This window comes from Asterias rubens, chromosome 2, assembly GCF_902459465.1.
Source record: "Asterias rubens chromosome 2, eAstRub1.3, whole genome shotgun sequence".
In the NCBI taxonomy this organism is placed as follows: Eukaryota; Metazoa; Echinodermata; class Asteroidea; order Forcipulatida; family Asteriidae; genus Asterias; species Asterias rubens.
This window is the reverse complement of record NC_047063.1, coordinates 6,176,115-6,193,356: the sequence shown is the minus strand read 5'-3', so window position 1 is coordinate 6,193,356 and position 17,242 is coordinate 6,176,115. Positions and strand designations below refer to the sequence as shown.

Below are 17,242 nucleotides of genomic sequence, written 5' to 3'. Positions count from 1 at the left end.
CGCTCGCCCCCATCCAGCCCGACTGGTGACTGACTACCTGAAAAATGTTGGGGTGCACCTGATGGATTGGCCCGCTAACAGTCCAGACTTGAATCCCATGGAACATCTGTGGGACCAGCTTGGTCTTGCTGTCCGTACCAGAACCACCAACACATCAACTGTGGCTGACCTAACCAGGTTCCTTAATAAAGAATGGAATACCATCCCTCAGCAGCGCATCACAAGACTTGTGTGCAGCATGGAGAAGAAGGTGGCAGGCTGTCATCAACGCCTTCGGATCATCCACTCGTTACTGAACTTTTTGTATCAATAGAGTGTATTAAGATCAGTAAGTTGTCTTGCTCTATACCAAATTTCTTGTCTCAATAAAGTGGATTAAGATCAGGAAGTTTTGATTGTTCATACAGTAACACAATAATATTGCTAATTTTGGGACATTTGATTTGTGACTTTGTCTCATTCTCATTAACGTGGTCAAGTCCAGTAACATGTAATCATTGCAATTGTGGTATCATTTTGAAGAGGAACAGTTCAGCTTTGCAATGATATATACCATATACAAAGAAAGTATTTAATAATGACAAATATACTGGATTGAAAAAAGTGTCCTTACTTTTTGTGAGCAGTTTATAATGGGTGTTGTGTGCTTAGAAGATTTTGTCCTGATGAGTAAGCGGGCAGAAGCATTTTGGACTTTTTGAAGACGTTTATGTGATTGCTGAGGGAGTCCTGAAAGTACACTGTTGCAGAAGTCGAGTCTTGATGAGATGAATGCATGAATTGAGTTGTTCAGCTGTATGAAGTGAAAGTGGTGCCCTGGTTGCAGCTATGCTGAGTAGATGCGCGTAAAAAGATTAATAGACTGATTTAATATGTTGGTCAAGGTTCTTAAACCTATCAAAAGTAACACCAAGGTTACGCGAATCAGAGCAAGCAGCGACCAGGGCATTCTGTCCAAGCTGGACTATGGCTGCTGCCTCCTGAATGGTGTTTCAAAGAAAGATGTTTCTCGCCTTCAACGGCTCCAAAACCGATGTGCCAGACTTATCTTTAAGCTGCCCAAATTCACTCGCACATCTCCACTTCTCAAGCAATTACACTGGCTTCCAGTTGCCCAATGCATTCAATTCCATACAATGGTTCATACATATAAATACCTCAATCACTGTGCCCCAGATTATCTTTCCTCTCTCCTTTCACTCCAGACATTTTCTTATTCTCTCCGCTCTTCTACTGGTAAATCCCTTTCAGTTCACCCAATCGCCAAATGCGAGTGAAAATAGCGGCGGGCGAGTGAAAACCCTTTCTCACTAGCCTGCCAGGCGAGTCAAATATTTGTTCCCTTTCACATATAACTGAGGGTCAATGGCAAAATCCCACAGAAAACTTTTACTAAAGCTTTTAAAATAGTAAGTTTGACAAGACTAGATATTTGCTGGATTTAATTCGGCCGCGATCAGGATCTGAATTGCTCTCGTAGTATCGTTCATTTCGGAAAACACTTACAATCATTGAAAACATGATGCACAAAACCACATGGTGCCGAGTATCCTCACAGTACACGGTCACCCACTGGTCCATGCAGTATGCACAGCATATTAAACAGCACACACAGTCGTCCAAAGTCCATTCTGACCAACATTCCCCACACTGTGATTGGCCATTGATGGCTGTTGATAATTCCATATTCATGACCTTCTTGACTGGACTTCAATGCAGTACACGTTCACGAACCGAGTAAAGAATTGCGGCACATTGTGGCAATATGCCTGCAGACTGTGCACAATGTACTGGTTTGGAGGAATTCTAATAACATGGACAACTTTTGGCAACAGAGGGCGTTGCAGGGCAAAGTTCATTGAATTATTTATTGTTGTGCATTGTTGACTGATCGTTGATCCAAGAAGATTTTGATGCAAACGGAGTAAAAAAAAAAACGCCCCCCCCCCTTTAATTTTGGTTGACTTGCCCGACCGGCAATTGGAAAAAAAGTTAAGGGAAATCCCTGCCTTATACTTGTTTTTCTGCTATTTTCCTTTCTATGGTGTTTTTATAAAGTCTTTACTTCATTCTTCTGCAAACATTTGTGTCACAGGCCCATTTGCATGACTTTATATCAATGAATTTGGACTACTGGACTAACCGTGGCCTTATGGAACAAATTTGCTAAATTTTTTAGAGTTGCTCTCTTTATACCCAATTTTCTGCTGCCTTTATTTCCATTTGTTTGAGTTACTCCGAAGGAATTAGTGCTACGTCCTTCTTAAAACCTGTATTCAATAATATTCAATATCAATGACTTTCTCATTGTGGCCATTCATGAACAGCCACTCTTCTAGCCATGTCTAAGACTTTTTCTACACCCCCAAAATGGGTTTCATCATTTTCCTGGTCTAGTCTACTATACTAGCCCCTTCTCGGAATCCGATGCTCCTCTGTGCCTCCATCAACTTGACTAGGAAAGAGCCTTTTCTTCACTGAAGTGTCACAGAGTTTCGGAGGAAGGTTTCAACTCTCCCTCTCTTCAGCATGGCTACCAGCTCAAGCTTGGCTTCGATTACAGTGATTTTTGGCATGCCTTTCGGATCTTTTGTCATGAGGCAGAATGCATTTTGACCTCTTCAACTGCATCAGTTTACTAGAGTATCCACCCTAGCAACCTCTGCCCGTAGGGCAAACGTCCTAGACGCTCTGTTCCTCTCGTCCGTCGGGGCTCGCAAACGACTTGATGCGCTCCCCCTAACGGGACGAGACCTGTTTGCAAGAAAATTCCAGGAGTCTATGGAGGCCGAAGCCAGGCGCCTCAAGGCCACAGAGAAGATCAACTTGAGGAAGCCGCGGACCTCCGTACCGGCGGCAAGGAAAGGCAAACAAGCCTCCTTTGTGATTCCTCATAGGCGCCCACAGAGACCCGCCCGTGGCGGTTTTCGTGGGAACCAAGGACCGCCGAACGCACGCACGCTGGCCCAAGGCCAACAACGGGCCCAGTCGGGCCGTGGTTTTTGTGCGCCCGCCCCCCGGTATCCCGGGGCGTGGCGGAAGTGACTTCCCGGTCTCCAGGCGACCTCCCACCGACGGACCCGTGGGAGGCCGCCTTCAGGAATTGTTGGGGTCCTGGGCTCAGATCACGTCCGACAGATGGGTCCTCGAGACGATCGAGTGCGGCTACGCACTCGAGTTCACGAGAACCCCCCTGTCGGACATGCTGGTACGGCCAACGCCCACCCCGTCTGACCCTCTCAAACGCTGTGCCCTCGAAGGGGAGATCAGTTCCCTTCTCCTCAAACGGGCAATACGCGTTGTCCTCGACCAGGGGACACGGACGGGGTTCATGTCCACTTTCTTCTTAGTTCCCAAGAAGGAGGCGGACACCTGGCGACCGATCCTGAATTTAAAGCCCCTAAACCGATTTATTCGCCCAAAGCGCTTCCGCATGGAAACGCTGAGGGCAATCCTCGAATCAATTGATACGCCTGCATGGGGGGCGAGTTTGGACCTTCGGGACGCTTACCTCCACGTCCCCATCAGGGCCGAACACCGCAAATTTCTGCGCTTCCTCTACAACGGAACGCTATACGAATTTGTGGTACTCCCCTTCGGACTGTCAACCTCCCCTAGGGTTTTTACCCGAGTGGTACGGGCGATCGGAGCAGCACTTCGGAGACGAGGACTGCTGATTTTCCAATACCTCGACGATTGGCTAATTGTGGGCCGATCACGGGAGGCAACGGACGCGGCGCTGACGCTTACTTGGCGCCTCGCGTCCAGCCTGGGGTTCCTCATCAACATCGAGAAATCGCACCCGATCCCCTCTCAGGTGCCCACCTTCCTCGGTGCGGCTCTCAACCTTCAGAGGGGGCTAGCCCGCCCTTCGACGGAACGGGTACAGAACCTTCGGCAGTGCGTGGCCCTTTTCCTGTGGGCTACAGTGGCATCGGCGGTAGCCTGGCTCAAGTGACTTGGTCTCATGGCCAGCATGGTAGACCTAGTAGATTTCTGCAGGCTGAGGATGAGACCTATCCAGCTCCATCTCCTCGCCTACTTCCAGCCGTCATTCGGTCAACCTCCCGGTGCCTACCACGCCTTGGCTGACCCCCCACCTTCAATGGTGGGTGGAGGACGCCAACCTCACACGTGGTCGAGTGTTCCGCCCGCCTCGACCGTCAGCAACCGTCGTCACCGACGCGTCTCTGTACGGCTGGGGGGCGACCCTCGACCCCCATCAGATAGCGGGGGTGTGGGGCCCGGAACACCACTCGACCCACATCAACGTCCTGCAAATGCTGGCGGTCCAGAATGCCCTCCAGCACTTCCGGGCACAGTTAGCGGGGCAGGCCGTCCTGGTGCGCTCCGACAACGCTACAGTGGTAGCGTATACGCCACAGTGGTAGCGTATATCAATCACCAGGGGGGCACCCGGTCGGCCCGACTGTGTGCACTAGCCTGGGACCTAATCCACTGGTGCATACAGCAGGGGATCGCCCTGTCTGCGGTGTACATCCCGGGGAAGGAGAATGTCACGGCCGACGCTCTCTCCCGGGGCTGGATCGTCCCGACAGAGTGGTCCCTCCGCCCCTGTGTGGCCAGTCGCTCTTCCTGCTTATCGACCGACCTCATGTAGATCTGTTCGCCCCTCGGACGAACAATCAACTACCGATCTACTGCGCCAGGGGTCCCGACCCCGGGGCATGGCGGATCGTATTCGTTCGTAGACCCCATCCACACTACTGTGGGGGGGGGGGGGGGGAGTCTACTTCACTCTACTTACCGGTAGAGTCGAATTACTAATTTGCATATTCCCTATGCCGCGAGGCAGAAATGCTAAGACTTTTACACACAATAGCGCCCTCCACCGTCCTACCCATAACGCCCCGCGACATGCCCGTCACGGAGTCGTCCTCTTTTCTCTTAGCCGCGAGTGGGTGAGGTTGTGTTTTAATTCTGTTCCAACAGTTCAACCGTTGTCTAAACCTTATCGTCACTAAGAGTGCTTCAAAAGACTAGAAAGATTGTAGAGTTTTAGTTGTTGTAGTGTGTTGTGAAATAAACTATAGTTTGATTTCGTTGAGATAATGAGTAGCGTAAAGAAACTGGGGAGGGCTTCGACTGTCAGTACTGGGGTTACGTCCGTTTCCCCGGGACAGTCGGAGCTCTCGGGGGACTCACAACACACTACATGCAAATTAGTAATTCGACTCTACCGATAAGTAGAGTGAAGTAGACTGCGTGGTTTTCCTTTTACTTTGTGAACTAACACGGTCAGCCATTTATGGGAGTCAAAAAATTGTACTCCCATAAATGGCCGACCGTGCTAGTCGACGAGGTGAAAGGAAAACCCTGCAATTTCGAGGCGTGTTTGTGTGGATCATTATATTCTACTTTAAGAAATCTTTGTACCAGTATGCATTTTATAACAAACGGTTACAAGTGCTTTTCAAAGACCAACTAGACCGATCCAAGGCAACGTGTTCCCTTAACTGTTTATTTATATTCCACTTATCAAAACACATATTTTAGTGACAAAAGCTTTGTTTTGACAAAATACCACTTGTGGTCCAATTGGGGGTCCAAAAACAATAGGCCTCTGTGGGATCCCATGACCAATCCACAAACCAATTATGGAGTTGATATGCCAAGTCCTGCTTGAGATATCACACACACACACACACACGCACCCCCCCCCCCCCCACCACACGCACACAAGGACAAGGCAAATACTATATGCCCCTTCGGCTGGCTTCGCCGGCAGGGCAAACATAAAACTTTAACAAAAACAAGAGCTGCTACAAAACAGCTAATAAAATAAAAACAAATAAAAATCTTGACCAAAACAATAGCTTTTCCTATCACAAAAACTAAAAAAAGTTCTGACGAAAACAAGCTGATCCGAGCTGTTTCATGTATGTCAAACAGCTATACAATACACTTTCAATTTTGTATTTTCACAAAGTGACCTATCTCAATGTATGCCACTTTACACAATGTCAGGATGCCAAGGGAAGAATTTTGGTAAAAAGCAAAGTCATTTTCATTTTTAAATAATAACACATTAAGACAGAAAGATAAAAAGTAAAGAGAAACATCAAACACAATGTGATGTTTTCAATAGAGCCAATTTAAATCCTCCATGCAGTTCCGTTGGATTTTTCTTGGAAAAATGTTAACAGCCACTTTTTCAACCCTAGATGAAACTGTTTTAAGTGTACATCTTCATTTATGACCAAATTGTAATGGATCATCAACTACAAATAATGAATCAGATGCAGAAAATGTACAGAATACTTTACCCTTAATTCACAGTCTTCATTGACAGCCAAGTTACTGGGCTTGAGATCACGATGGATAACACCAACTGAATGAATGTACTGGTGGGAAAAAATACACACATACACATTCAAATGATATGTTAGGATGTGATTTGGTCATGGCAATAACACAATGAGATGGCAGAGTAAAATTGCTGCCGAGAGACCTATATCAGCGCATAAATCATGGCTCTCCTCAATTGACAAAGGGAATTTCAAACATTCTGCCGAGAGACCTATATCAGCGCATAAATCATGGCTCTCCTCAATTGACAAAGGCAATTTCAAACATTCTGAAAGTGTGAGTCAACATGTGCAGAAAAAAAACCTTTTCTGCAAATTCTGAAAACAGTTGTGGTCTTGGATTATGTACATGTAGTATCCTTCAAGAGATATAATGCTAGAATGAAGATTGTTTTCAAGTATTTACAAAAATAAAGTGGTATATTGAATAACATGAAAGCTGAAAAATACTAATACATGTACTGCAACAGATTCGTCAAACACTGGAACCTACTTAAGTGAGTATGGTCATTCCATAATATTAGCGGAACGATCGATTTAGGAAGTTGGTTGTTTACAAACTATACATAAAAACATCTTGCTGAAATACATTTATATTCATAAGAGACAATAGCTTATGTTTCTTAAACAAGGGAGTGGTGTGCTCAAGAAAGGGGGCCTTGCATACAATGCGAATAGCCTTTTTTCTGAAGTTTAATCAACTTATCCAGATTTGACTTGTATGTATTGGCCCAGATAAAATTACAATAAGAGAGGTATAAAAGAATAAGTGAACAATATAAAGTACGCAGAATGCTCGATGGGAGTGTACATGTATACTTCAATCTACTCATGATACCAATATTGTTTGATATTTTGTTTTCTAATTCTTTGATATGGATGTTCCATGAAAGACATTCGTCAATATAAACCCCAAGAAATTTTGTATTAGTCACTCGCTGTATAGGCTCATTATTTTAAATTTAACATGACAATTACGTAAATTCAATTTCTTTTGACTTTTTGAAAAAGCCATAAATGTACATTTTTTCGAGTTGAGTTAGCCTGGAGCCAAAATGAAACTTTGTCTAATTCAACATTAAGTACATTGATAATAGTTTCTACATGTCTGATATCACTTGAGTAGATAATATTAGTATCGTCTGCGAAAAGGATTAAAGAGAGGACCGTTGAGGCATGACAAATATCATTTATGTACAAAGAAAATAACAATGGCCACAGAAGGGAACCATGTGGTACTCCATAAGTAATATTATTCAATGAAGAGGAGCAGCAGCCAATTTTAGTATATTGATTTCTGTTTGTGAGATAACTACAAAACCCATTCAGAGTAGTACCTCTTATGCCATAATAATTAAGTTTTGAAGCAGAATATTGTGATTGATGGTGTCGAGGGCCTTAGACAAGTCTAGAAAGACACCGAGCGATATGCAGTTATTCTCAAAACCTTTAGTAATTTTATGGACCAGGTCTATTACAGCCATGTCAGTAGAATGATTATTTCTAAACCCGTATTGACCATTGTACAAAATATCAAATTTAGATAAAAAAGAAGAAGTTCTCATAATATAGACTATTTTTTCGAGAAGTTTAGAAAAACATGATAACACAGATATTGGTCAGTAGTTAACGGTTTCACACTGGTCTCCAGCTTTGAATATGGGGGTCACTTTGGCCGTTTTCAGTTTATCGGGAAAAACACCCTTAGAAATGGACAAATTACAAACATGGCATAATGGCCGACTAGATTTGGAAATAACGGACTTAAAAACATCTGGGCTCAGGTCATCGTACCCAGCACTTTTACCGTTCTTAAATGATTTGGCAATATCACAAACCTCCTTTTGATCGGTAGGGTAAAAAAACTTTGATTCAGGGTGATTACATTTTTAAAAATCTCTAAATGACACATCTGTTTGTGGAATTTTACTATTCAGTGATGGGCCAATGTTAGTGAAGTAACTATTAAATATATCAGTGACCTCATGGGGATCATTAACTTGTCTACCCTCGTGTTTAAGCTTTGTGTCTTATTATTCAGAGTGAGCTTAATAATCTTCCATGTCTTCTTTACATCATGTTTTCCATGGTCAAACTTATCTTTATAGTATTTAGACTTAGCTTCTTTTAACAGGGTGGTTAGTTTATTACGGTAAGTTGTATACTTCTGCTTATTCTGCTCAGTTGGTTTGTTAATATATTTTTTATACAGTCTACGTTTATACTTGATAGATTTAATCAAACCAGTGGTCATCCAGCTTTTAAGTTTACAAGTCGTTTAGGATTTTACTTGTTGAACAGGAAAATTTGCATCATACATTGAGGTATACTTAGAGTGAAACAAATCTGGCTTAAAAGAAACTTGTAATCAGCAAAAGTTCCGTAAAGGTTGAATGGCTGGTACACTGTGTCTGCTAACGAGCACATTTCTGTGATTATGGGCTTTATAAATTTGAACCCTCTTTGAAGAAGAATAACTGACAGACAGACTTCAACTTCGCGCTTGAAGGGGCCACAGCAATTTTCCTCAGGTCTTCTTGTGCACTTCTTTTGGGGAAAATAAGTTTGTATTGGAACCTTGCAGCATTGCAATTTTAAGGCCTGCGACTTTCCTTAACAAGATTGTAATAAGAATGATATGAAAATAGCAATACTCAGAATGATGTGAACAGCTCAACTTGTTCCCTCTTCATTAACACAGGACTTAACAAATTTTGAATTTATTTGGCTTAGAAGTTTTTTCAAGTACTTTACGTTTCGAGGAAAGCATATCTGCCATTACATGTTCAAAACTGTGGCTAAAAAATACTGGGGGTGATTGACAGCTCCAATGTTCAACGATTCCTTTGTGGTGCCGCTGGTTGAATTGTTGTGGCCTTTGATTGCGGGACATTCTGTTGATGGTAATTTAATCCGACTGGGGACAGATCATGTGCATTTGCAAAGATTCAAGCGCTTCCTAGCAACAGTGTTGCTATAGAGCACCAAACTGGGTTTCAACATTCTGCCCAGTTTAAAATTAATAATCGACATTCAATTATTTCATGCCTAAAAATACAAATGTACTGGCTTTAAAAAAAAGTTTCTTTGAAGGTGATAACAATTATACAGCAACATTTTATTGGTTGGGGAATTTACTTGGGTGTTTTTTGTTTTTTACTGTTTCCTTTTGTTTTGGGTGATCCTTTGCTGAGCAAGAATTTAGTGGGCACCAGTCACAACAATGTAAACTTAATAATGTAAAATTTCGGCTGGTTACCTGTTTCTGTATAGTAATACTTTTCTGTGCTTAGCAGGTGACATGATAGACGTGCTTACATGCTTTAATTATGGGCCCAATTTCATAATGTTGTTAAACAGAAAAATATTGCTTAGCAAATGTCTGTACTAAGCTTAGTAGGCAACCAGTTGCAAAAATTCAACCTTTACGGAACTTTGGCTGATAACAAGTTTCTTTTAAGCCAGATTTTTCTATGCTTGGCAGTCGGTTTTTATGCTTACAGGCATGATGAGTTTATTTCATAGCTATGCAAAAAAAAAGCTTTTATAGTGTCGGACCTTTCATAAAATGTTATCTAATCTGACTGGGGACACGTGCATCGGTAATGGAAAGATCCTCGCGCTTCCTAGCAACAGTAAATTATTTGCACCGCTGTGTTCGTCCTGGGCTCCGGTCTCTACATGGATTGAGGACTGGGTAGAAAAGGTTCTAAACGTAGAAACCAGAACCGGGAGCGAAAAGGGGTAGGGTGGGTGGGGTAAAAAGAATTCCCCAAAACCCAAAACCCAAATACAAAAAAGGGGGTCCGCCGGACAGTCCCACCGCTATTGACGCCCTCACCTTAGCCCAGCCAGAATCGCGACTGACAAAGAGTCAGTCGCCCTCAACGCCCACAGCGGTGCAAATAGTAAATTATTTGCACCGCTGTGTTCGTCCTGGGCTCCGGTCTCTACATGGATTGAGGACTGGGTAGAAAAGGTTCCTCACCCGCACCCAGGATCCGCACGCCACTGTCCCCCACTTTCCCCCCATCTCTCATCCAACTCTCACTCCGTCGCTGCCTGCCCTGCTGGAGATTTAAAAGCCTTCTCAGCCTTGAAGCCGGAGTTTAGGGCCGATAGAACTCCCCAGCCTGGTCTGCTGGCGATGGCCGCTCCTTTCCTTCATCCTCAATGGCCTTCCTTATTAAAAGAACCGTGGTGCGGCGCCTGGTTACTCTATCCATCTATCCAAGTGTGGTGTCTGTACGCTCACTGTGTCACCCATCCGCAGTGATCCATCACTTCCTGGTCCGTGGCTCCCTGCAACCGCAGAGTGGCTGCTACTCCCGCCCTTCCACCGTAGGGTCTGACGAAGCTGAGAAGTATAGTTTGAGGCGATTTGTGGGGCCGTTTCCAGTGAACGGCTTGTTAGTCAACGACCTGTGATCCGGTGTAGATGTCCGTATCCCGTGCAAACCTGACCACGCCTTCCAAAGCCCCTGCCGGGTCCATTTCACTATCTAATTGGGGATTACAACGAGAGATGATCCACCTGGCCGCACAGTTTGGCCAATAGTGTGGCTGAGAAGAAGATCTCCGCCATAAATCTTAGTGATTTCACTGGTCTTCGTTCACCCTAGGTCTTCCGACCTACCATAGGCACAAGAAGAAAGCCAAGTCCCTGTACAAAATGAACTGCCCCACGAAGTGTACATGGTCGGTCTCCTGAAGCTTTGTTATTCACTTCCTGATTTCGTTTGTGAGCCACCTGATCCTGTCCGAGAAAATGGGGACTGCTTTTCTGGGCGTCACCCGGGCTTGCTCAAGCCTCGTTGCCTTTAAATATTTCCGCACTCGAAAGGAAATACAAGGGTTGCCCCATTGTGAGTTCTGCCGCCAAGGAAGTGTCTTTCCACCTGTGTTGAAATAGGCCCTGAGCTGACCAATGTATGAATCGACTGTTCCGGCTGAAAGATGTCGCTCACACCCACAGCCAAAAGGTCCACTTTTTCCAAAATTTCCGCAACCCAAGGCATGAACCTGTGTTCGACCCTTTGAGTCTCGATCCGCTAAAAACTTAGCCACACCCTCTAGGGTCGCTGAATCGAGCCCTCGCCGTCAGTGAAATAGCCTGAGCTATGATTGCTCCAAAGAAAGGTCGACAAACTGCTTATCAAATTCCTTTTCTGCGTATTGAATGTCAAACTTGTCAAAACGATCGTCCAACTCTTTAAGACTCTCCTTGACCCGGTCGAGCTTGAGAGACAAGGAAAGGAAAGAAAACAGTACGGTTACCAAAACCTGTTTGGGGTAAAAGGAACCTGAGCGAAATATCTAAATCCACGTGCACTCCGGTACGCAAGACCAAAACTGACCCGAGTCATCTTTGCAGTCGTCTCTGTGATTTCATACTCCCCCAAACCGTTAAATGAACCTGACCTACTAGGTCTGACTGAGTTATACAATCATTGGAGAGAAAATACAAACTTTATCCCCTGACACTTGGTTTACAAACGTTTACCGCTGAGGCAAGAACTCTCAGCAACTCCTCTACTCCTGCACCGCCAGCCTTGCTGATGTCGTTTACACCTCCGTCTAGAACCGCCAACTCCGGCTTCTTTGCTCGACAGGGCTCTGCCAAAACGCTGCACAAAACTCCCAATCTTGCTCCGCCATTTACCCTCAACCTGGCAACCAGCGACGCTGGCCAACCAAATCCCCTCATACCCTTGAACATCAAATCAGATACTAGAAGCACTGGGTGTTGAGCGGCAAACGAACCTCCTTCGAAATCAGACCATCCGCAGGAAAACGACACTCGCATGCCCAAAGCTCAAATCGAAGGCCCTCTGAGTTTTTTCCATATCCTCGCCTTGACGGAAATACCAGGACGCCCGTCTGACCGAGTTCCGCTCTAGGCGCAAAGACCGTGTCGCACAATACACTAAACGCGGCCAACAGGACCTTGGATGGTGGTGCTTCGGCACTACTATTGTCACCGACACACTCCCCATTCGATGAAAAGCTTGATCAGAGCTGGAATGAGCACAAAGGGAGGGAAAACATACAGCTGCTCACCCTGAGGGCATGACTGTGCAAACACGTTTACCCCTGACGAGCCTGGAACTGGGAATCTTCCTTTCGGAACATTGGAGAGCAGCGTCGTGAGACCCCATGAAAACCCCGAACTTCCACTGAGCTCCCTTTGCAGGAAGTGCCACGTCGACGCTGTAAGACGAGCGCCTGCTCTAGAAAGCTCCCTGTATGGAAAATCTGCCTGGTTCTCCCCACTTGGGACCCACTCCAACTTTAGGCCGAAATTAGCTTCTAGGAGAGACTTTGTGAATCTACCTGCACATCGACTCTTCTGTCCAAGAGTGTATATAATTCTGATAGCAAAACAAAATACAAAGCCAGTGGCTCTTTGTAACAGATGTCTGTTATAAATTGCACATTAGATGACCAATAAACGCCGAAGGTGATGGCGTTTTGACCGGGTAGCGACAAATACCCACCCCATTTATGATCAGAGGCATCCGACGCCAACCTTACTGTCACTGGTGCCGCTCTTTCCTCCATGGGATAGGCTCTGAAAATGAGTCGACAAAACGCCAAAAGAGCACTTCATCGCGCACTGGTTGAGTAAAATGAACAGGTGTGACCTCATCCAACTCGAGTTGGATGAGGTCACACCTGTTCATTTAACTCAACCAGTGCGCGATGAAGTGCTCTTTTGGCGTTTTGTCGACTCATTTTCAGAGCCTATCCCATGGAGGAAAGAGCGGCACCAGTGACAGTAAGGTTGGCGTCGGATGCCTCTGATCATAAATGGGGTGGGTATTTGTCGCTACCCGGTCAAAACGCCATCACCTTCGGCGTTTATTGGTCATCTAATGTGCAATTTATAACAGACATCTGTTACAAAGAGGCACTGGCTTTGTATTTTGTTTTGCTGTCAGAAATATATACACTCTTGGACAGAAGAGTTCTACCCCGGTATTTCCCTCTAAAGGGTTGGGAAAACTCAAACAGGTCTACGCCCTGACGCAACCATCGCCCTATCTGCTGGCCGGCGTGAGGGCGCTCAGTCAATAATATGTCATTCCACGCCTGGGGATGATCGTGCAGACCATCCAGCTACAAAATAAATCTGGGTCTCGAAACCGGAGGTCTTGAAAATTAGGCCGGCAAACACCTGAAAGAACTTTAGCAGGACTTGGCTCTGATCCATCGGGGGGCCCTGCAACAACTCATGATATATCTACCCAGAAACACGAACCTCTGCGCCGCCTTGCAGCCTGAGCTGCAACATGGTCAAAGGGGTAGCAAGATGAGCGCTCCCACACATGGGTTCCCAATATCTTCAAGAACCGCCTATACTCCTAGGTTTAATCAAGAGAGAAACCGTTCAAAGCACAGCTTGTAAAACATTTGCAACGGCCAATGACCGATCTATAAAATATATAAAAAGGAAACAAAACTCGGACAATAAAAAATGAATACATTTCACATAGAAATGCCATTTCTTAGCGCCAACTGCCAACCGCTCAAATTGTTTTATTTGACACACTAAACCACAACACTACAAACGAATCAGTGTTCTACGTGCAATTTTTTATTTTTTTATTTTTTTTTATTATTATTTTTTTATTGTTTATTTTATTTTTAGTAAGTAGGGGGCGAGGCAATCCTCGAACAAACCTGAATATCTAATAATTCCCCACTTTAGAACATGCACATAGAAAACCCAAATATCATCCCGAGGCTCCCTTCCCCCGATGTACGTTGACTAAAAGTCCACCATGCCAAACCGGCTCAAGAAAACAAGTATTTCCTTGCAGTCTCGATAAAAATTTACCCCTTTTTCGGCAACGGAAACAGACATCCGTGTCTCTCGGCACATACACCTGCTTCTCTTTGATGTCCTCGGGTGATAGAGGAGCGAACTCGGAGACGTACTTACGAAGGAGAGCCATAACATAAGCTACGTTACGATCGTAGAGCCATAACATAAGCAACGTTACGATCGTAGAGCCATGACATAATCTCTGTTACGATCGTAACCGGTCTCGGGAAGCCTTGAGCAACTGAAGCCTGCCAGGCTTATGGACTTTCAAAGCCGACTTTGCCTGTATTGAACAAACGTGATACAAGTGCAAACAATCTGCCAAACCTCCTTTAAGAAGCTTCTTTTATTGAGCTCTAGTCTTATAGGAACCCCATTAACCGGGCCAGTTTCGTATATTATGGTGCCAAAACCGCTATAAAGGCACTCCCCATTTAGAACTCTCTCAGACCATACTCAATGCATAAACGCAACGCCATTCAGACTAAGGGGTAACTGAGGGGGTACTCCCCCTGAGCCGTACCTATAAATACCGCCCTCCTACCAAGGCTAACTAAGGCCAAAGGCCAAACCAACAGAGGCACCAAACTTTCAGAGTGCACACCTCCAAGTCCATTTCCTAGGGCCTTCCCCTGCTGCCCGCCAAAACCGGAAGTGTGGCATTCCCCGTTGCCTTTCCTTTTATTTCTAACTTTATAAGATACGAAAGTCCTGCTCCCCTACTAGCTAGCCTTTTTGGCCGGTAATCCACCCTTCCATTGACCATCATTCTGTCCTCACTGCGTTACTCTTAAGGGATCGTAGCCACCCCATGTCTGTAAGATAACAACTTTGAATGGGTATAATTTCCGCTTTTTCGGAGCCTTCCCATAGTTCTTTGCCCTCCTTCTGCTATGTTGCTTGTGTTTGCTTATACATCTGACGAAGACCCGGTGTGGATCAAAGCTAAGGTCATCTCCCCTACTGGCTCTACACAAGTATATAAACTTATTTTGTACGTCTAAAAGCTTCAAATCATGATCTCTGGATGTAGGCACTCTCCAAATACTAGACCTCATTTTGCCTGTAGAGATTTTCCAGCGTCCATTGGCCGATTAAACCAAAATACGCCTAAACCTAAGGGGGCACTCCCCGTTTTTCCCTAACTTCCAAGGCCCAAGCAAGGGGGGCAACCCAGTGCCGGCCAAGACCAAAAGAGAGGGGCACTCCCCGTTTAGAAACACCCATTTTCAGGGCTCATTACTCAGGGCACTCCCTCATTACGCAAGGCCTACCCAAGTGGGGCACTCGCCATCCAAAGCATTTTTTATTTATTTATTTTTTTTTTTTTTGAGTATTATTAATGGGATCGCTCCCCGATGAAAAACCAAAGATGGTCACTCCCCATTTCAAACACCCTTGTTTTTTTCTTTTTTTTCCCGGGTTTATTACTTGGGGCTCTCCCCGATGAAAAGCAAAACAAGAAGATGGGCTATTCCGTCCCCAATTAAAACACAAATTTTTCTGGGTTCATTACTGGGGCACTCCCCGAAAGAAAGCTAAACAAAGATGGACACTCCCAATTAAAAACACCAGATTTTTCGGGTTCAATACTTGGGGCACTCCCCGAAGGAGCTAACCAAAGATGGGAACTCCCCATTTTAAACACCCATTTTTCGGGTGTATACTTGGGGCACTTCCGGATATGAAACTAACCAAAGATGGGCACTCCCCATTACATAACCGATTTTGTCGGGTTCAATCCTTGGGGCACTCCCAGAAGGAAAGCATATCAAAGATGGACACTCCCCATTTAAAACACACGATTTTCCGGGTTCAAAACTTGGGGCACTCCCCGAAGAAGATGGGCACTCCCCATTTCAAACACCCATTTTCCGTGTTCATACTTGGGGCACTCCCCGAAGGAAAACCAAGGATCACCCAATTTTCCGGGTTCAATCCTTGGGGCACTCCCAAAAGGAAAGCTAACCAAAGATGGGCACTCCCCATTTAAAACACACAATTTTCAGGGTTCAATACTTGGGGCACTCCCCGAAGAAGATGGGCACTCCCCATTTCAAACACCCATTTTCCGGGTTCATACTTGGGGCATTTCCGAACATAAAACTAAACAAACATAGGCACTCCTGTAATGTCTTAATAGACTAACGAATTAAATCAACACTATTAAAAGCAATAATATACGAATTCATTCTCTGCATCAACATGTGCTTTATTCTCTGTTCCTCAGTTTTCCATTCTGCCTCCGTGTGACCTTACACGAGGTCAACTCATTTGCATAACCGAGTGTGATCACGTGAACACTACACTCCCCATTTAAAACACCCGATTTTTCGGGTTCATTACTTGGGGCGTTCCCCGAAGGAAAGCTAAACCAAAGATGGGCACTCCCCATTTAAAACACACACATTTTGGGTTCATACTCGGGGTATTTCTGGATCTAAAGCTAACCAGAGATGGGCCCTACCCATTTTTTCTTTTCTTTCGGGTTCGTTACTTTGGGGCACTCCCCAATGTAAAGCTAACCAACGATGGGCACTCCCCGTTTAAAACAGCCATTTTCTGGGTTTATACTTGGGGCACTTCCCGATACATGCATAAAGCAAACAAAAATGGGCACTTCCCATATTTACACCCGATTTTTCCGGGTTAATTATACTTGGTGCACTCCCCGAAGGAAAGCTAACCAAAGATGGGCACTCCCCCTTTTAAAACGGCCATTGTTTCGGGTTCATTACTTGGGGCACTCCCCGATGTAAAGCTAAACAAAATGGGCACTACCAATTTAAAACACCCACTTACCATGTTCATTACTGTGGGGCACTACCCATGCCTTATGCAAGGCTCACCAAGGATAGGCACTCCCATTTAAATTACAAATTTTTCCGGGTTTATCTAAAACATGGATGCAAAGCTAACCAAATAAAAGGGGGGCTCTCCCCATTGGAGCACTGAACTCCGGACCATTATCTAGGGTACCGATCCGAAGCGCCGAATATTTCGGATCTCAAAAGCTCTGCAGTTTAACCCCAACAAGCTACGGCAAAGAACAAAACCTGGCGCCAAGCACGGACTTTTTTAACTA

The 17,242-nt window shown here is 45.0% G+C and overlaps 1 protein-coding gene across 1 annotated transcript in view; it reads right to left on the bottom strand.

Moving 5' to 3' along the window:
- The window catches only part of LOC117306750 (mitogen-activated protein kinase 14B-like), an 80,830-nt gene that overhangs the window by 27,122 nt on the left and 36,466 nt on the right, over positions 1–17,242 (bottom strand). Inside the window, exon 4 of the mRNA XM_033791233.1 lies at positions 6,288–6,365. Coding sequence (XP_033647124.1) covers positions 6,288–6,365 — 78 coding nt within the window. The remainder of the gene's footprint in view (positions 1–6,287; positions 6,366–17,242) is intronic.